General features: G+C 39.0%; 2 protein-coding genes across 2 annotated transcripts in view; both read right to left on the bottom strand.

Annotated features, from left to right (window-relative positions):
• Positions 1-1,419: 1,419 nt before the first annotated feature.
• Positions 1,420-4,233, bottom strand: ndufs5 (NADH:ubiquinone oxidoreductase subunit S5). Its single transcript, XM_034892721.1, has 3 exons — positions 4,086-4,233; positions 2,787-3,007; positions 1,420-1,628 (listed from the first exon to the last, which is right to left on the bottom strand). Exons 1-3 carry the CDS (start codon positions 4,207-4,209, stop codon positions 1,524-1,526), a joined length of 450 nt encoding a protein of 149 aa, XP_034748612.1. The 5' UTR covers positions 4,210-4,233; the 3' UTR covers positions 1,420-1,523.
• Positions 4,234-8,019: 3,786 nt separating this feature from the next.
• The window catches only part of rnf19b (ring finger protein 19B), a 34,804-nt gene continuing 21,845 nt past the window's right edge, over positions 8,020-20,978 (bottom strand). The window contains exons 3-10 of the mRNA XM_034891736.1: positions 17,507-17,706; positions 14,852-14,996; positions 13,789-13,951; positions 11,227-11,341; positions 10,833-10,973; positions 10,547-10,736; positions 9,743-9,877; positions 8,020-8,773 (exon numbers count right to left, since the gene is read on the bottom strand). Coding sequence (XP_034747627.1) covers positions 8,335-8,773; positions 9,743-9,877; positions 10,547-10,736; positions 10,833-10,973; positions 11,227-11,341; positions 13,789-13,951; positions 14,852-14,996; positions 17,507-17,706 — 1,528 coding nt within the window. The 3' untranslated portion in view covers positions 8,020-8,334. The remainder of the gene's footprint in view (positions 8,774-9,742; positions 9,878-10,546; positions 10,737-10,832; positions 10,974-11,226; positions 11,342-13,788; positions 13,952-14,851; positions 14,997-17,506; positions 17,707-20,978) is intronic.

Here is a 20,978-nt window from a genome sequence, read left to right as displayed (position 1 = left end):
CTCACCATACCAAGACAATTTAGTACTTACCACCAACCAAATTCTGTATCCTTCTGAGTATTTATCATCACAACATTTCACAATTATCCATTTAACTACAGAACAGAAAATATTTTGTCGTCCACTTCTTTGCTGGTGGACAGGCTCTCAAATATTAAGATCAGCTGCTCATTAGAGAGCTTTAGAGACTCAAAGAGAGCAGAAATGGTAGCTTGTAAAACCAGAAAATTAAGAAACTTTGCCCGTTCTACAAAGAGACTCGATGATTTTACCCTGTCTGTATTATCTTTGCTCATGGCTCCATCTTGTGGCGCTTCATAGAGCCTCCTAATCCCATCAGTCAGAGTTAGACGCTGGTAATTGAATCGAGGATGTCAAACAGCATCCACTCATATCGGTCTTTCCTCGGAGTGGTCCAGCCCTCTGGAGCATTTAAACGCTTAATCCATGTAATGATTTACTAAAATAAGGTCAGTAGGTTAAGAAAATGGACTACAGTTAAACCTCAATTTACAGCAGAGGCACAGCTGATGGAAGGACATTAAATCATTTAACCAGCTGTGGTGATGTTATTAAGCAAAAAGTAGTGGTTTGCTTTGTGTCATTACAACCAGACTGACTGGTTTCCATTATCCACTTTCATAATCAAAAAGCATCGGGCATTTGGAATTTATTGCTTCTCTAATCGGGCCAATATTTATAAACAGCTGACGACCTACGGTCCGCATTAGGCTTTGAGTATAAAAACATAAAACAGCATACAATGAGGTAACATCTTTAAAATGTTACAATCATTCAAATAAAAGGATCAACAAACTGGTTTTAGCAGATTTTTACACCATTTAGTTCTAGTCTGATAGTTTTTATACAAAAGTTATAAACAGTATTTCTATGATGTTATTTTTATATTTATTTTTTATAGTAAGGAAGTATTTAGTATTTACTTTTTTTTAAGGTAAAAATCTTCATTTGTTAATTAACTAATAAGTATTGTTTGCATATAAATATGAGGGAGTGAAAAATAGAATTTTTCCCTCTGAAATATAGTGGAGTAGAAATATAAAGTAGCAGACAATGAAAACACTTTAGTAAATCACAAGTACTTCCACTCTCAAGTAAGAACAGTACTTGAGTAAATGTACTTAGTTACTTTCCACCACAGTTGTTTGGTTTGACTTTGAGTTTTGTGGATACCTTATTTTAATCTCAAAGCAATCAGTGAACTCTGACAGAATCACATCACAGCAAATGAGTTATTTTTTTTACCCATTAAGAAAATTATTTGGAAGTATTGAGATTTGTACAATAGTTATAAGTCAATAAATACTAATAGTGCATGTTTTTCATTCTTGGCTTCTGCACATATCTCAGTGCACAGTAAAAAGAGAGAAAAAGAAGACATGGGAGGAAAAGACAAGATATTCAATGATAGCATTTATTGCAAACTTGTACAGGCGAACAGGAAATAATGATATCTGATTTACTATTAACAAGAACAGAACTGTGGACAGTTACGTGTTCCCTCAGGGTGACGCGTCGGCCTTGCCTGAGTGGCAGGGTGGCGGTGTGTAGGTCCCCTCCTTCATCATCTTGTCACGCTGCTGGCGGATCGCGTGCAGCCTCTGGTGCTGCAGGGAGAAAGAGAAGAAGAGGTTAGTCAAGTGTTAGAAAAGGAAAATAACAAAGAATTAAACTGAATGTTCTGCATCCCTTCACCTTTTTGTTTCCCTTTGCCTAAGCCAAGGAGGATAAAGCCAAAGATAGCAGTGATTTTAACATAGACTTTTACTCCTTTCACCATGTGAAGTTAAGAGACATGGAAGAACTAGATGAACACCTCCCTACCTCAGGTCTGTTGCTGTTAACATGCAGATATCCGTCCAAATCATTTTCGGTTGCTCAAAATGAAAAAAATCCAGCAGAGATGCAGCCAGTCTTATCAGATCTGGTCTGGTGTTCTGTTAAAAAGCTACATATAGCTGGATAACATTTCAAGCTTAACACATCTTAAGTTGATGTGAAATTCATGTCAGAGTCTGAAGTTGTCTTAGCTGACGATCATCTTAAATCAGCACTTCATCTCCATCATGTTCCGAGAGAATGAGACGTGGCTAGAGAGCGAATCAAGGCGAGGGACATCCTGCTGCTGCAGCACATTCACAGTGCATCTGTCTGTCTCTCCTCTGCTGACACACACAGCCATCAAGAGTCATCAGTTTAACTCTGACGCTATTTAAAGAATTAGTCTCCGGTGCTATTTACACTTACAATAATAACTTACTTATAACATTTAGCAAACAGGTTTAGATAGTGTAAGCATCATCATGGTTATTATCTGGGGAAAATGATGCAGACACTATCTACACGCTATGATACAGGGTATTTAAAGAGTAGTCAACCCTTTTCTCATGTTTTATTGTTTAACAACCTTAAAGCACCACCGGTGAGAGAAAATCCTTACTACATCCACTATGATTCAATGTTATTAAACAATAAAATAATCAAAAAAAAAAAAGAATATTAATGGCATTTTTCCTTTTGATCTAACATGTTTATATCATAGCGGGTCTATAAGCGAAAGACAGATCCATTAAACAAAAAGTCACGTTATCAAACTGCTAAGAACAGTTGTCCCAGTTGCGTTCACAGCATTAACTTTCACTGCCTGCTGACATACTGATTCATGTTTCGACTGCAGAGGCACATTATTGTGAGTGAGCTCAGTTCCAATGTGCAAAAAGGACACATTACCTAACATAGCAAAAAGTCATCCCCCAGACACTTACTGTCTTCTGCCTGTGCATGCACTCGTAGAAGTCCTCAAACTCCAGCTGGCACTCCTTCTTGGCACGGGTCTGCCCGATGTTGTGGGCACACTCAATCCACTCCTTCTCAAAGGCGTGGCAGCGCGCCGCCCTCTTATTGGGCTGGTGTCCGCTCTGCAGCAGCAGCCAGCTGTCCAGGTTAATGCCAAGCCGTGACTGAAGGTCCACAAACGGCATGATTGCTAATGAAGGAGGAAGTAGTGGAGAAGACAGAAGGAACACGCAGATTAGGGGGAGGCCCAATAGAGAGAAACTGGCACTAGAGATGCCTCCTGACAACTGGCCTGATTGAATCTTTGCATGAAATAAAGCACATTATATACTACATAAGGCTATTTGGTAGGAAGGGATACAGAATTATTGATTTAAAACCAGGGACTGAACAGGCAGCCGCAGCCTTTCCCAACTGGGTTATAGTTAATACAGGCGTTAAATAGAAAACTAAACTAAAATATGAATAGAAAAAAATAGAAAACTATACATCATATGGAGACATATTACAAGGTAAAGTGACAGTGGTGTGGTTGATAGAGTCAAAGCAGAGTCAGCAACTACACCAGACTGGTAATAAGTACTTGAGTGTTTGTCTCTATTAATATAGAGATGGATTATATATAGAATTTGATGAAAAAAACAGAAAATATTAACATAGCATGGTATATTATAGTAAAATATGATATACTACGTAACTGAATTAAAATCGGCCACTTTACATTTGTTTCCACTAACGTCAGATACCTGACTTGCACTAACGTTATGTTGGAGTCTTGTCTTGTATATTGTTCTGTACCTGTTTGTGTAATGAATTTTGCACCATATCTTACTTTTTTTTGGTTTGCACCACTGACTGAAGATATCTTTTGCTTAACTAAAGCCTAACGTTAGTTAACCTTAGGGTTATTGAAGGTAGCTAGCTAGCTAGCTAGCACTAACTACTAGCTAGCTAGCTAGCTAGCTTTCTTTGTAAAAACACTCAAATCGTTTATGTCTGTAATTTGAGTCAATATATGTACACATTAACTAAAACTCTTTCTATAAATCTGTCCTGTGGTCAGATATTTGTTGTCATGTATCCTAACGCGTCAGATCCCGAAAGTCTCCTTCAATGACAGCTCGCTCGTGCTAACCACAGGCCGCTCTCCTTTTACTCTATTTACGAACTGGCGCTATTTTTAAACACTAAAACTACTCTACACCGAGTCGATATAAGTAACGCAATGTTGAAGGACCACCAAATAACAAAAAAACACATGTATTTACCGTGTTTTGTAGGATTTAACTTAACCTTCCTCCGACTCCACACGTTACGATTTACGGCTGCCAAAACACGGCCGTAAAATGAGAAGCTGTGTCGTGAAGATACACGAACGTGTTGTCTGAGCATTACCGCCGCCTACTGGGTTAAATATTCAGTAAATACTCCTAAAACTACACTTGAACATAGGTGGAAGAAGTAGCAGTACCACAGTGTACTGATAAAAGCCCTGCATTCATCAAAATATATTGGAAGTAGCAAAAGGAAAAGTACTCATTGTGCAGAATGACCCGTTTCATAATCATATACAATTTATCACATTTGATTGTAATAATTGATAGATTAATGTACAGTACATATCACTTAAATGCACATTGTAAAAGCGGGCTTGATTTTAATTACTATTGAACCTACCGTGTACCTTAATCTGTGATAATCTATCAAGTTTTATTTGTTAACAATAACATACAAATATTTATATATAATAATATAAAAATTATATATTAGTAAAGTAATCTGAATCTGTAAAGTAGATAACAGTTAAATTGATCAAATAAATGTAGTTAGGTAAAACGTACATGGTCTTAGTGGAGTATAAATAGCGTTAAATGGAAAGCTTCTCTGCTCCTCATTATACAGTACACACCTCATTACAACACCACACCTTGAGTTAATCCTGCAGGGTGCTCACACTCCTGTTGGGTGTTTTCACATTTTATAATTTGTGAAACCTGTATATCTAAAACCAGTAATAATGTTCTGCCCTGACAGTCCATGTTCACTCCTCCTGTACAAACATGCTCTTTTATTTTGTATAAATATTTCCCCACCATCCTGCTCGAGCCACTCGAGCCTTGCATAATTTAACTGTTGGACTTGTAAGTTGATTACATTGCAAAAGACTGTTTGCATATTCTCCTACTTATTTCCTTGTGTTGTTTGGATCGCCAAAACTTCAAACTTGGGATGGATTTTTTTTTTAAGGTTTATGGACAAATGTGGGGACAGTATTGTTTAATTTGAACACATACTATGTATTCCTACTCAACATACTGCAACTTTAAATTTCAAAATAAACAACGTAAAAGCGGCCAAAAGCAACTCAAGTTGAGTTTTTCTATATATTTATTTCTATATATTGTGAACGTTTTCATATTCTCATAACTTCTTCGGTTACCTAAAGACAATATTTCAGAAATAATTCCCGTTACATGCATTTATCAATATAGTCTCTCACAGCTTTCACTTGTTTTTACTCTTAAACAACACAATTGACAATTACTCTGTGCTTTGGGGCAACATAAGATTTATTTATTTTTCCTCAAAGGTCCACAAGTTGTCGTTCACAGTCCTGCATGTACAAGCCCAGACGGGGAAGGGCTTTAACAGGAAACACACAAACAATATAATAACACTTAAATATTGCTATCTATATACTCTTAAACTTTTTCAAATAAGGACAGGGCCACCGGGTTCTTAATACATTTCTTTTCCCATTAACACTCGTTCCGACTCTTTCAGGAAGTTTGGGTTTCTGTCCGTGGTTTATTTGTGTGTTTTCTCACAGGCAGGCAGGCAGAAACAAGTGTTAAGTGCCGACCAAACAAATCACTGCCAAGTTGTATAAGCAGCTAAATCCATAAAGCTACTCTGAGATGAAAAATGTTCCCAAGTGGATCCCCCGCAGATTAAAGGGAAATACCTGGTGACAAACCTTTTTAAACTGAAGCACAGAGGTGATACAAAGCTGAGAAGCAATTCAGGCTAGTAAGTGAAACTGACTTTAAAAAAATGAAAAACTAACAAAGTGAAATATAAAGAAATAAGACAATTACTGACATTGGATCACTGGTAAAAAAAATAAAATAAAATAAGAAAGTATTTATTTTGTGGTTGTATGATGTTTTGGAGCCAAACTCTTCTTTAGTTACATCCAACATAAAAGGCCTGATGGTATGTGATTCATTTTGGTTGCACCACAGCCTTTGTATGCAACTGAATTCACTTATAGGAAAAGATGATGAATAGCAAAAAAGAAGACAGATACGATACATTCAGATAAAGTGCACAAGTGCTCATTCAAAAAACAAAGTGGGACAAATACATTCATCAGGAGTTCATTCTCTCACACACACACACACACACACACACACACACACACACACACACACAGACAGTGTTCAAGTGGGCCAGACAGCCAGTTAAACCAAAACCAGTCCTGTTACTGTGTGCTGTGTGGGTCAGTGAGTGTCTTTAAGGCAGCCAACTGTCAAACACTGGACCAATCACGACACACTCCAGAACCAAAACCACAGAGAGAGAGAGAGAGAGAGAGAGAGAGAGAGAGAGAGAGAGAGAGAGAGAGTTCTGACAGTGACCGGCCAAGACGTAAGCAGTGTCAGGTCAGGCTGGAAGGCGTGCGTTCACTGTTTAGTACAGAGGTCTTCAACAATTTTTAGCCCCTTAGCTAAAAGAGAGACGGATCAGGGACCCCCTAATATAGATATTGTATAAAATAAAGTTGCATATTTAAAGTGAGCCTACAATCAAGTGTAGGGTGGCCTAAAGCCTTTATTACATACCTTTTCATGGTGCATAGAATACTAAGCTATTAAAATAATATTAAATGATGTATTTACATATCATATTTTAAAGTTAAACATATTCAAAAAAGATTTAACATTAACTTGGGGCCCCCCTGCAGTAAATCTGAGGACCCCCTGTTGAAGCTCTCTTGTTTAGTAGTTCAATTTTTACAATATATTTTACAAATTACAACTGAAATAATTATTCTATCGGACAAAATGTAATCAGCAGCTACTTTGATAATAAATTAATAATGTCATTGTTTTTTTAAGCCAAAAGATTCCAAACATTGTCTGGTTCAGGCATCTTCGTCATATGTAATATTAAACTGATTATCTTTGAGGTTAGTATTTGTTTGTGGGTATTGTTCAATCTTTTTAAATTTCAGTTTCTTCGGACATTGGACTGGATCTTTGCCTTTTTACGTCAAATATTTGACCTTTTTGGGGGGAAAGAGGTTATTGAAATTAAACCATGTAATAATTTAAGAGGTGGAACTCATTGACATCTGAACAATGAGTTATTGATTTATTAAAATCTGAGTCTAAAATAGTTTTGCTGTTTTAAATTGTAGTGTGTAACGTTCAAGCACCAGAGGGAGACTGGATCCCTTTCCACTTTCAAGAAGGTCACTATTTGTAATCTTCACCATTTAACTGTAGATTACAGAACACAGGTAAATATTTAGCTTGAATCATAGCAACCAGTAGGACTTTGAGATTAACTTAATTTACAATAGTTTTTCAGTGGGTTATTTGTGTACATCTGTGTGATGTACATCTCAGTGCAGAATTAGAAGAACAGACTTGTTCTATTTACTGGGCTGACCTTAACTGTTTAAACCATCCAGAGTGTCCGACACTGTCATTGACCTGAACAAAATATAACAAAATGGTTTCTCTCAGACCATTTCACCAGAGGGTCTTCTGGCCTTGCCTTGTCATTGTCCGAACTCAATCATATTTCTGTAAGTCTTATTTTTTGTCTTCCTCCTCCTCCTCCTCCTCCTCCTCCTCCTCCTCTGTGCAGGGAAGATTCAAGTACAGCTTCATCCTCTAAAGTAAACTTTAACTTTCATCAGTGTAACACAAACTCGCTGCCCTTTAAAACCTTTCACACAAGGCATGGCTCATGCAGAAACATGCACGCAGCAAATAATACAATTTTAAAGTCATCTGAATATAAATAGAAGAAAAGAAGAAAAGAAAGCCACAACAGTACAAAGTCCACATTCATTCACACACCTAGAAACTTCCCCTTCATCCTCAGCAAACATCCCAATTACCCAACAGTCCCTCTGCTATGCTCGGTGACCTTTCACCTTAAATTTTACAATTTCATAACATTTTGTACCTCTTTTTTTCTTCTTGTTTTTGCTTAAGTAGCCATGGCATTTTGCACCAAGGAGTAAACATGAATCATTCTCTTATAAATCACAGAGGTAGAATCCTGACAGCTGACTCAGTGAGTCGACTGACAGGTAGATAGACAAGACAGACAAAGGTAAACAAAGCCTGTCTGTGTTTAAGACGGTGTCTGTGAGTCGCAAAAGCAGCAAACAAGATGACAAACAAAAAGAAAGAAAGCTATGACGTGAAGGAGAGCTCAGCTGTTAACTGTTGGGGGATTTGTTAGTTTTTCTGTGCAATGCTAGAAGCTGCTGTTCTCTCAGACGTAGAGGATGATGTTGCTCTCTGCGGGACAGTGAAGGCCTTCGGAGGGGTTCAGGGCTCGGCAGGAGGGGGGCTGCTGGCCGGCCGCCAGGTGGCAGCTTTTCGGGTGAGGGGAGTCACAGTCGTCTGACGTCAGCTCTGCGATGTCGTCTGATTGAGTGTCCGACATCTCCAGGTCACTGCGGATGCTCTCCGGTTGAGCCAGGGTGACGTCTCTGAGTCCGTCTCTGATTGACACTCCCGGTGACAGTCCGGACACCGAGCCAGACAGAGCCCCGCCTCTTCTGGAGCTGCAGTCCTGAGGTTCCTCCACGCCTGTGACGGTCGCCATGGCAGCAGAGCCGGGGGGCGGAGTTAGGTCCTCTTCGCTGGTCAGGCAGAGATGGCTGGGTTTGGTCTCAATGTCCACCTGGATCTCCAGGTTGGTGCACTCCCTGCAGGGACACATGGTTCACAACGAGTCAGTCTCTAATGTTCAAATAACTGAAGAACAAAGATAGAGAGACAAGATAAGTGCTTTAACCTATTTGCCATATCTAAATGGAAAAGCAGAACAGAACAGAAGAAGTGACATGCGAAATGCATACATCATGCTTCATTTAAAACCTAAATTATTAGTGTTTCTGAAAATGTGCTTGTTTAGCCTGTGATTAAAACAAATTCTAAAATACATCTATGGATGCAATTCAAGAAGCACCATGCACTGGATTATAATTGTTTTTAGAAATGTATTTAAATGCATGCAGTCAAAGGTAGTTATATTTATTATTATTATTACTTTATATAACTTTTTTATATTTTATAGTTATTATTTTTGTGAAAGAATATTTTTAAAAGTTGGTTGTAATATAAGGAACTACTGAAACAACCTCAGACACAACCCTAATGAAGGCAAAGATAGCCAAAAACACTTAAATAAAGCAATGTGTACAGCAGAAGAGCATATTTTAAATGTAATAGACTTTGAATTATATACACATATTCACAAAACAACCTTATCTTCGGTTTGACAACCATAGATTACCATTTTAACAGGGTTAAAATGCTCTTACGGCTTAAACAAAACAGTAATTTCAACAAATGCTCATATATGTAGCTCTGCTGTTATGTTGTGATATGATTAATTTCCTGTTAAGTATGTGTTAAGTATAGCTGCCAGAGAGAGAGAGAGAGATTTATGCAGCTTTAGGTGTCACTACAAATTAAAACACAACATCAAAACAAGGCGTCAACCCGGCAACTCATCAGATTAGTTTGAATGATCACATCACATCACATCCAAATCAAACCTGACAGAGCAACGCACAAACCTGCAGCATGGCAACAAACAAAACTCCCAGAAAGTGTGTGCGAAGAAAAGAAGAGAAGCAGAGAGAGACCACAGAAGAAGACAAAGGTGTCACCTGTCAGGTAGTGTGTAGGACGAGATGATGGATCCGGCCATTCCCCGGGTGCTGGCACAGTCGCTGCCGGCTCCCAGGCTGCCTGTGTCCCGCGGGGCTGATTCTCTAGCCAGCTCGCCTGCCTGCACCTCCAGCCTGGAGGACAACATATTAATCAATGACTGTTCTAGCAATACTTGATCAAATTACATTACACAACAATTAAGCAACATCTGCACCAAGAACCATTTGGACAGTTATTGTTTTTTTGGACACAACTCTGTTGAGTTGACTTGATTCCTTCACTAAAGGTCTTTGCAGGGTCAGGAAATCAACTTAGAACAGAGCATGAAAATGTTTTCTTTAGTTTAGGAATCTGTGGTTGATTAAACAATCTCGCCACAAGTTGACAGCTCTTCTGTTATTATATTATTTTGTCAACTATTGTTTTCAAGCTCAATAATGAACTTTAAATCTTATTTTATTTTTTGACCATCATGGACCAGAGGTCCCTAAAGTGCTCAAGAACAGTAAACGTCTTCAAAGTCCATGTCAGCTGTGCAACCTCCATCTGATGAGGAAGACATGTGTGATACGATTTAAGGATCCACGACAGCTACTAAATGGACATTGTGGTGTAACTGTAGCATATGTGTAGTTCACGGTTCGGTTATCCCTATTACTCGTAAACATATCTCAGTGTTGAACAAATCAAAATAAATATTCCAATGACCAACTTTCTGCTTTATCAGAACATAAATCTTGAACCTCTTGAGCTTAAACTTGAGTGAAGCCTGGCTCAGTTAATTCATCTCTTTTCCTCACCTGCTGTACTTGCCGCCGCGGGTTCCCAGAGTGCCGCCTGCCAGGGTGTTGAAGTGGGGGGTGTCACCCAGAGTCCCAGGGGCCATGGAGAGCCCCTCGCTGGGGGAGGTGGTGCTCAGACCGCTGACCGCCCCGTCCAGACTGCTCTCACCGAGGCTCGGGGACTTGAGAGCTCGCCACGCATCCGCCACTGCAGAATTAGATCGAAAATATTCTTTTTAGAACAGATCTGGTGAATAATATCCTGCTGCTCCTCCACTGTGCGCAAAATGTTTGGGGTCCTCACCTGTGATTGGACCATCGTCATCATCAAAGTCAATGCGTACCCCTCGCCCCTTCCCTCGGCTGACACCACAGCCTCGGCCTCGACACAGAGAAATGGGCACCACGCCGTACACGTAGGCCAACATGATGGGCACACCGATACCTGAGAAGGGACAGGGACAAAAAAACTGATGAAATGAGACAATTCAAGTCTCCATTTCTAAAAAAAAAGTATATGTTGTGTGCATATAGCTGTTCAAAATCCCAATAACATGCTGTATTTTTCATTTTATAAAAAAAACCTCTCTCCTCGTGTGCCTAGACACTGAAAAACAACCTGCGCTTGGTTTGTTTTTCGCAGTCAGCCCGAGAGATTCACAGCGCGTTATAGATGGCAGTCGTGTCCAGTTTCTTACCGACGCTGACGGCTGCGATGACAGGGGCGGTGATGATTGACAGGGCCACGCCTCCTGTGATGGCCAGGTTCCTGCTGTGACGAGATGCCTTCTTCAGCTCGTAGTGGGCGTAGATCTGCAGCAGAGGAGAGGAAAAGAGGTCAGAGGTGAAGCTGAACGTAAGCGGAGGTACAGGCTAAATGTCGAGAAATTAAGTACAGAAACGTGTTGCTGAATCACTTTAGGACTCAATGGTAACTACTGAACATACAGCCATGCTGAGTAAATGTAAATACTTATTCTCAGGATAAAAGACCTATTGATTAAAGTAAAAAACACAATTAGTATCTTAATTGCACCCATTGTAGCTGATAGCTGATGTTTAATTTGTGTGTATTTGTATGATGTAAACTCCTCCCGCAGCGTCCAAGGTGGTTACAACCCCTAAATTCCCCCCAAAAAGGACAAAACCTCTCTGTGTTCTTCAATAGGAGCTACAGACTTTATGGAAATACTGGAAAATGATGACAATGTCATAGAGATCAGCAGTACAATGTACAAATACTCCCTTAAACATTCAGTAACAACCGGTTTTGAAATAGCATTCATAAGATTCACATAGTAAAAATGTGTGATACTATAATGATTCATTATGAATCATCTTTGATCTAACTTATCACACACAGACCCATTCCTTTTGGACATCCTTCAAAGCTTCTCCTTAAAATCAAAACAAAATCTGTGTCATAACTTGTCAAAGAGACTATTCTGCTTCACTTCGCTCTAACAGAAACGTTCCCTGAAATGACTGACTAAGACGGCCGAAGCTCCACAACACTTAGGCAGGTTTTAACAAACACAGTGTGTGTGTGAGCTGCTGCGCCTGAAGCTCCAGCTCATTTAAGTAGTTAACCACTTCCAAATGTTTGCACTGTGCCAGATCTTTAAAAGGTTTCCAACGTAATGTGCAGTTCCACTGTTCTCCACAGGACGGCGCTAAAGTACGTTAATGTGCAGCCAAATGCCCATTGTCATTTCCTTCCTCTTTTAACTGAAGGAGCACTGGACATTTTTGTCTCTAACTATACATCATAACCAACTGCAAAAAACATGAAACAGCCAGGATAATATCATATTCATGGAGATATAAGAAGGATTTCAGAATTTCGGCAGGTTTTAGAACGCCAATGTTGTGACTTTTGAACAATCTTTAGGATTGCTATGTTTACATAATTATTATATTTTACACTTTAACAATTTACGTTTTTCAGTTGCTTTCAATTCCAGCTTTGCCTCAAACTAAATCTCTGAATCTAAAAGATGTGTCATTATCTCTGTCTTATCTCATAGGAACTTTGATGTAAAGAAAAGTTGTATTAATTAAAGCATTTAAGATACTTTAAAAACTTCAAGGTCTTAAATCTAGATCATTTGAGACTTTTTAAGGACACTGACTTGACCTACGGTCTGTCCTGTGAACTATCAGTGAGCTGTGGGTTCTAATTTTAAAGTGCTACAGTCTGTCTTTAGGTCAGGGTGACTGATGATGTGAATGGAAACCGTTTGTGTTACTCAAAGCAACAGAAAGCACTTTCTGTTTTTGTAGGAAAAAGGTTAAGATTGTGTTAAAAAGAGGGCAGCATACTGAAACTTAAACCGAAAAGGTTTTTGTTCTGCAATGTTGTAAATTCCAGACAATCACCAGAGGAGTATTGTGAAAGAGTGACTGCACCAGAGCTGTAAACTATTACTATATATATATACTATGTGTGTTGCCACAACACGGAGGGTTTCCACTTCTGGTTTCTGTAGCTGATTATAAACGTTAAGTGATTTGACCATAAAGACTAAAAACAGCGTTGCTCAGTGAGACGTTGGAAAGCGACACACCGAGGAAATAAAAGGGCATGTTTGTTATTATCAGCGTGCACGTCTCATGTTTATAGAACGTCATGATAAAATAAAAATATAAGTAACGTTTTATAACGATTTTTTTCTTGAGAAGTTCCCGCATCGTCACTAATTTCTTTTTCCTTTTAACATTTTTTTCAATTTAAATCCTGGATCTACTTTTAAAATTGAGTCTTGAAAAGTGAAATTGTGTGGTCGTAACAATACTTCTGAAATTAATAGCAAAAAAACTAAGAAAAATCCCAAACCATCAAGTCACCAAAACCTAAAGCCGTGATTAAGTTAGAAACAAACGGGAAGATCTACATGTGTGGCAGATCTCATGTCTTGGTGGTCATTTTGCTTTAAGATGTGTTTTTTTTTAATAAGATCAATATGTACTTTAATTCTTTGAATTAGACAGAAAATGCCACAAACCAGAGGGAAAAGAAAAAAGTCAACAGTATACATGACAAAAAACTGACAAAAACTAACTAGAATAAGAAAAATTACAATACAGCAGCCGATCTTAATCTTGGTAAAAGTATGTATTTCTCTGATGTTGATAAACTTCTGTTTCTGCTCTTAAACCTCACCATGATCCCTCAAAGGGTCAAAGCACTGCACTCCTGACTGGAGGTGTGTTATACTGCTCTAGACGCTGGAGCTTCTTCCTGTCTGCAGGTTTCTCACCTTGCGGCCTACGTAAACCGGGATGCCGATGACCATGGCGGGAACAGCGATGCCTGCGATGAGGGTGATGCCGACTGGAGCTCCGATCAGGGTACCCAGCTGCCACAAAATCTTCTTCTTCCTGCTCCAAGGCTTCTTCCCCCAGAATGTGCAGCCAGATGGACTGATACAGAAAAACGGAGGGAAGGAAAAGGAAAGGAAATGAGGGAGGAAAACAAAGAGGGAGGGAAAAATAAAGGAGTTTCCAGTTACGCATCTGAAAGGTCTTAACAAGTCTAACATAGAGCTGATGTAATGTAGTTTAGTGTAGTTTACTTCAATCACATGTGTCAAACTCATGGCCCACGGGCCAAATCCGGCCCGATTGTCAATTTAGGTTCACAATAAATTTTGGCCGATCTAATTTTTGTTGCTTTTTCTGAAGTTTTTGTCACTTTGGCCGTAATTTTAGGCACTTTTTCCCAACAATTTTGCCACCTTACCAAAGTTTTTTTGCGCGTTTCCAAAATGTTTGGCCTTTTTTTGACAATTTTTCTTGCTTTATTCTTTGATGCCTAAGTTACTTTTTTGGGGCCAAGCTGTAAGTGAGAAGACAGAGAGTGTGGCCCTTACTGAAACCTTGAGTTTGACACCCCTGACATTGATACACAACATCACATACAGTACATAACATAAATGTTAAAAACAAAAACAAAAACAAAGAGCGTCACCTTAATTCACACAGTGTCACCTTAACTCATTTATAATCAATACTGACCAAAGAGGTGTAGGTTGAAGCATTTGCTTATTACGTCTACCCTTTTAAATTCTTTTTTATTTATATTTTGCTCTTACAGTAGGTCCCTCAGTATCTTATCAAACTCATTAAATGTATTATTATTAATTTCTGTATGTATACATATCATACATTAACACATATTACGTGCAGAAGATGTAAAATAAAACAAAATAAACAAAACAAAGCACATTCCCATCCACATTGCCATACATGCCTCACTTTTTGGTGAGGCATGTATGTTTAGCATCTTCTTCATATAAGAAGTGAAAAAGGAGATTTCGGTACCTGAGGTAGTGCAGGTCGGAGATCTCCTTCATGCAAAGCCAGCAGAACTCGCAGCCGCAGACGGCGCAGGTCATGTGATTGCAGCTGCCATCATTCATCTTGATGATGTAGGCTCCACAGCGAGGGCAGGGCTTGATGTCATCAGCTGGGGACAGAAGGAAGTTCAGCACTTAGTGACATTGCTCATATCAAGACATGAAGTGTTTGAATGATAAATGTTAGTAGATGGATGGAAGATGTTTCCTTTTTTGCATGTTGTTAAAAATCTGTTGTAGGAGCCTTTTGACAAACTGGGAAACGTGGTTATTTTCTTTTCTTGCTGAGAGTTAGATAAGGAGATTGATACCACTCTTGTGTTTATACGATAAATATAAAGCAGGAACCAGAAGCCAGTTAGCTTAGCTTAGCATAAGGACTGGAAACGGGGGAAAGTTTTCAATAAGTGACGTTTTGGCATTATTACACTTTGGTTTATGTAGAGATTAAACAAACAAAAAAGATGTAACGTGTGAATTAGCGAGCTTTACAGGACCTGGAAAGTAGATTTTGTTAGCACTGAAGATATCCAGGCTAGCTGTTTCTCCATTTCTATACTCTATGCTAAGCTAACCGTCATATTTATTAAACTGATATGAAGATGGTATCGACCTTCTCATCTCACTCTCAGCCAGAAAGAGAATAAGTGTGTTTTGCAAAATGTTGACAGTCCCTGACTTTATTAAAGTACGTGTCCTCCCAACACTGCTGTTTTGAAACTCTGCTGTGAATTATGAAGTAATAAAACATCAGCAATGACTAAAAAAAGAAATCTAGGAGTATATATTTAAATAACTCAGACAACCTCAAGTAATACTAAACTCTTGAAACACCCGTTTGTATCTGGTTAAAATTATAACACCAGTTAAACTCAATCTGAAAAGTATTAAAAAAATAGGAGAAACACAAAACATGCCTTGAATGCATAGGATTCAGATTTTAAATGTAAAAAGAACAGAACTCTAGGACGGCCTCATTTAGTTAGTTTTCCTCCCCAACAACAAAATCAAATGGATGGATTTGGATAATGGATTGGACAGTTGCAGCAGTTGTACTCTAAAGCATTTTTAAGGAAAGGGATAAAAGTCCATTTCCTGTGATGCTGGGAACTCTCCGCTCTTTAAAGGTCATTATGGCATTTTAACTTAGACTCTGGCAGATCTGGCTCAAATGTAGGCTGTGTGTGTGCGCGTGCGTGCATGCGTACATGTGTACTCTGTATTTTGTTGACACACTCTCTTGTCCTCCCTTTCTTCTGCCCTCATCTTTCATCTTATCTTATCATCTTATCCATATCTCTGTTTCCATCTCTCTCTATTTCTCTTCATGTCTGTTTTATTGCAGTGACTAATCAGCAGGTATTAACAGACCAGCAGACATACAGACAGATAGGCAGACAGAGAGGGAGCGGCCTGCATTTTTCATGAGTTAGTCTCAGTCTTCTGGATTGTTGTCAGTTCTTCTGAATGCTTGGCACAGAGTGGCAGACTGGAAGTGGTGAATTAAGGAAGACAGCAAAAGAAGATTGGCTGAGGACAGCTGGAGGGAATTAGGTAATAGATTTTTAATCAAAATGGAATCAAAGACGCACACAAACACACATGTAAGGATGTTTGCGCACACAAGCACGGATGTCTGTTTTTAATCATCACTAGAACAATTCAATAACAGGAAAACCTTAATATTGTTTTTTGGATTATTATTTTAAGGAAACGCTTGTTTACTCTCTTGCAGAGAGTTGGATGAGAAGATTGATACGACTCGTGTTTGTGCTTTTAATATGAAGCTACACCTTAGTTTAGCATAAAAACTGGAAACGGGGAAACAGCTAGCCTGCTCCCTAAGCCAATTAACATCAAATTGTCCCCTCAGTAGTTTAAAAATACATTTGTCTAGGTTAAAGTAAAAGATATGTTCCTGAATATCTACACTAAAGAATAGTCTCAAAATGGTGTCTATTAACAAAAAATACACTTACAGAGACCTAGAAATTAAACGTTTCTTACCACATCACTGAAGATTTTCTGAAACTCAACAAACACTCAGTTTCAAAGTTATCAAAGTGTAATAAGTGAGTTTTTTTTAGAAGCATATTTCAACTAATCACTGGCAAAATTGCTAGAATGGACACAAATATCACACTTAAAGAAGTATAATAGGGGTCTGTAATTCTGTGGTAGAACTGGTGAGATGGATACATTTTTATTAGCTATGAGAACTGAAATCTGACAAAGACTTGTGGTGAGATTTTTAAAGGCTGTGTGACAGGAAGTAGGGTTCTGCAGTTGGGAGAGGAGAAACTGCGATATAAATAGTGTCTCACGCTCGGTTGAACGCTGCTCGCGGTGGTAAACGCCGGGGAGTCGCTACAACAGACACAAGACGAGTTTGAGTCAGCGCTCTGGCAGACTGATGTGTGATAAAGACTGACAGACAGCGAGGCAGAAAGTTCTCAGAGGTGTGAAGAATATTTTACGGTCGGAAATGCCAGGGGGAGAACATTTTCTCAGTCAGACAGAAGCACAATCTGTGAGTGTCTGACTGGGGTTACTTTTGATCCAGGGAGGGCTAAAGGTGTGTGTGTGTGTGTGTGTGTTGTTGTTTTTTCCAGGTACCCACCGGGTCCCTGCTCCTGTGTATAGCTGGGTGAGTGGCTGCTGTGGGTGTGCAGAGATTGCGCCCTTTGTTGGCGGGCCGAGTCGCAGGTCTGGTTGGGATGCCAGGCCTGTTTGCAGTGGTAGCAGAACTCGGCACCACAACCCTCTCTGCGACACACCAACCTGGGACAGCTGGCACAGCCCGAGGCGATGACGGCAAACCTAAGAGGAAGAAACGGACAAAGAGAGGTGTGTATTATAAAGTAGAAACTGAAAAAGTCCAACTAGGAAGTCAGAAAAAAAGACTACATTATGTTGATTAATATGAGGCAGTACTTAATAATCCTACATTATATGACAGCTTCATTATGTCTGATATTAGCATTGAATCAAAAGAAATATGAAAGGGTTGTTAGTACTGCTTATCCCACTGGGAATCAACATCCAACCGTCTCCCAGACACCCACATCTACAACCGGGTCTACGTGGATCTATGCTACCTGCACAGCACAAAAACTAAGAAAGTAATTAACTTATTGGTGAACAAAGTCTAGCAAGCCAAAGATATTCCAGTCAGATGTGTCTTCACTCAAATCAGAGCTACTGTAAACAGTTTGTGAATTCCTCCATAGGGATGGCCATGGTGTTCAGTTCCTGTTGAATGCATGAGAGCCCGCTCACACCTGCATTTATAACAGCAACCAAATTAAAATGGCTTCAAAGTCTGTAGATTTCAAATTTATCTGCTCAACCTTGACATGCAAATTTGCACCATTAATTAAACCGGCCCGACACCGCTGGTGTTTGAGTCCAAAATGAATAAAGTTAATCCAAATGGATGTGACTTTGCTCTACCAGAGTATAAACATCCGCACAAAAGAAATGCAGCATGGTTTGCAGTCAGTCAGTCACTGACAGGAGTCAGTGTTGCAATTAGTCAATGGCAAGACCAAATGTCATGGCAATCCATCCAATAATAGCCCTTTTCCATGTCGCTATTTGTGATTTTAGGATCCTGGTTTGTTTCATGCTGGCTCACTGTCACTCTTACTGGGACACTTATAGAACAGAGCCATCGTCAGTGTCATTAGGAATGCATGTGCTGTCCCGGCTATGACAAGTCAAAAAGTGTTTTTAAATAACTAAACATTTGTAGTGGTATCAGCCTTAAAAATCCTTTATCGGCCGGGCTCCAGTAATCATAGTATCACATTAACGTTGTCTTTCAACCATATGACGCTGACACTGACTAGAATATTCAAACACGAGCTACCAAGTTTGTTAACATATTATGCATCTGAGATGTAACTTGAGAAATGCAGAAAACCACAGTTTCTAAGAGATGGAGATCTCCAATATGGCCACTAATGGGCACATTACAGAGTCTGGAAGCTTTCTGACGCCTAGGAGAGATAGAAGATTTGATCAATGGAGTAATTACTTAGTAACAACATTGAGAGAGGAGGGGGAAAGAGATTGGATGAGGTCAGTCAATTGGGATTTCACAAGGTTCAATACTGAGTGAGGAGACAAAGAGGAGCAGTTAATACAGCAGTGATGGAGTTATTGTGAGTGAGCTACCCAACACAAAGGATTTGTTAAGAAACAAGCACTAAAATGGTCATTTAAAATGGAAAATGGAAATTTGCGTTGATTTCTAAATTGCATTGATAGACCTGGTTATAGACAAAATGTGACAATACAGATTACTCTGTTATGGATTTTCTTTGTTATTCAAAAAAGTGCTGTAAATCATGAGAAAATAGCAGCAATGTTCACAAATCTGGCAATATTAAGAAATCACCTGAACAAACAACTTATTCCTGAGCCTGTGGTAAATCTTTCCACCAAATGTCATTGAAAAATCTATTGAAATAGCCAGCACACTTCTAAGCCAATTGTGATACAGCAAAAATTGTGTTTTATGACAATAAATAAAATAAAAAAGGAAAGTACAGCGAGGATGAGAGACTGAGGAAGGGCCATCAATCACTGAGGAAATCACAAAGCAGGCCAGTCATCAAATATTGTCACCAAGCTAAGTGGGAGAAAACATGTTGGAGGAGTGATAACAAAAGCACGCCGGGATGTAACATTTTAGTTTTTCCTTTTTTCTAACTGGGCAAACAAAGAAAATGCCAGTGTTCAATTTATACTATTATGAAAGGAAGAAGAGCGTGGGAGAAGTTAAAAACATGACAAAGTTATAATGGTTTTTGGCACGCCTCCAACAAGCATGCCCCAACATGTCGTTCATTACCAGCTCTTCAAACATCATGACAGGCCTGTTCTCAAGACGGAATTAATTAACAGATACCAGTGGAGACAAGAGTTTGCTTTCTTGGGACAAGATGAAACAAGAACTGGCATTCTACTTTACCCTGCATCTGTTAGGATTTAGACATCACTTCCAACGCAAAACATCTACAAAAAGTTGCTTCTGTACTGAAGAAACCAACCGTGTTTTCAACAGGCCTCAAAAGATCAAAATATGGTCACTTAACTGACTCAACGCTTAATAACCTGCATAGAGTTTGATAAAACAAAGGGAAAGTAAAACACAGAGATGCCAGTTTTGCATTTCTTTCCTGGAACATTAGCACTCTGTGTCACCCTCGCCTAAACAGAAACCACAGTGTCAAACGAGTACTGAACAAGAAAGCACACTTATTAACCATTTCTCTTTTCTAAAATAACTAGTGAAAAACCTTATTTTTGCCAAGTAAAGCTCAACTTCTCAACGTTTTTATTCTAAGTGTCTAATGCCCAGAGCACAACTAAAAAACAGGTTTATTTGCACTTTTGCAGTACTTAGGCAAGTAGTTTATGGTTTTTATATTTCTTTGTGTGTATATATTTTATCTCACAAAGCATGTTTAATTTATTTTGTATTTAATCTGTTGGTTTTATGTCATTTATTAATGTTTCTTTGTTGTAGCACTGCCCAAGCAACATTTCCTCTTTGGTATAATAAAGTAAATCTTATCTAATCTTCAATTCAATTCTTTTTAATTCAATTCAATTCAACAACTGTCTTAATCCCACAAGGAGCAATCAATTAGTAGCAGCTACAGACAACACACACATGCAAACAGCACACAAGCCTACATATAGACCTCCACCCTAGAGACTAGTTATGCATTTAAAAGTCAAAATGCAGAAGGGATACAACAGTTAGAGTGGCGATTAGTTTTACAGCGTCTTGATGGCAACAGAGAAAATCCTGTGGTGTATTTACACAGCGAGGTCACATTGAGAGAAAAGCTATTTTCTCTCAATGGTGGCGCAACAACCAGCGCAGAAGCAGCACAAAAGATATTAAAATTCATCAACAAGTCTGTATATAACACTAGGATGAAGTGAATGTGCATCAGCCTGACTTGTGCAGAAACACCCAAAAACATTGTGTGTCCATCAGCAGCAAAAGGCAGAAAATCCAGAACAATAACAAGCACACATGTACACCGAGTCCATTGTGTGTATTGATCTGTTTA

The sequence above is a fragment of the Etheostoma cragini genome, chromosome 14 (genome assembly GCF_013103735.1).
Source record: "Etheostoma cragini isolate CJK2018 chromosome 14, CSU_Ecrag_1.0, whole genome shotgun sequence".
Classification (NCBI taxonomy): domain Eukaryota; kingdom Metazoa; phylum Chordata; class Actinopteri; order Perciformes; family Percidae; genus Etheostoma; species Etheostoma cragini.
This window is presented reverse-complemented; position numbering and strand designations above follow the sequence as displayed.

Coding starts and splice junctions, on each gene's coding strand:
- ndufs5 (XM_034892721.1), bottom strand. CDS start 4,209: ATGCTCAGACAACACGTTCGTGTATCTTCACGACACAGCTTCTCATTT. Junction 3,008..4,085: donor GTTAAATCCTACAAAACACG/GTAAATACATGT, acceptor CTCCTTCATTAG/CAATCATGCCGTTTGTGGAC. Junction 1,629..2,786: donor GCATGCACAGGCAGAAGACA/GTAAGTGTCTGG, acceptor TTCTCCCTGCAG/CACCAGAGGCTGCACGCGAT.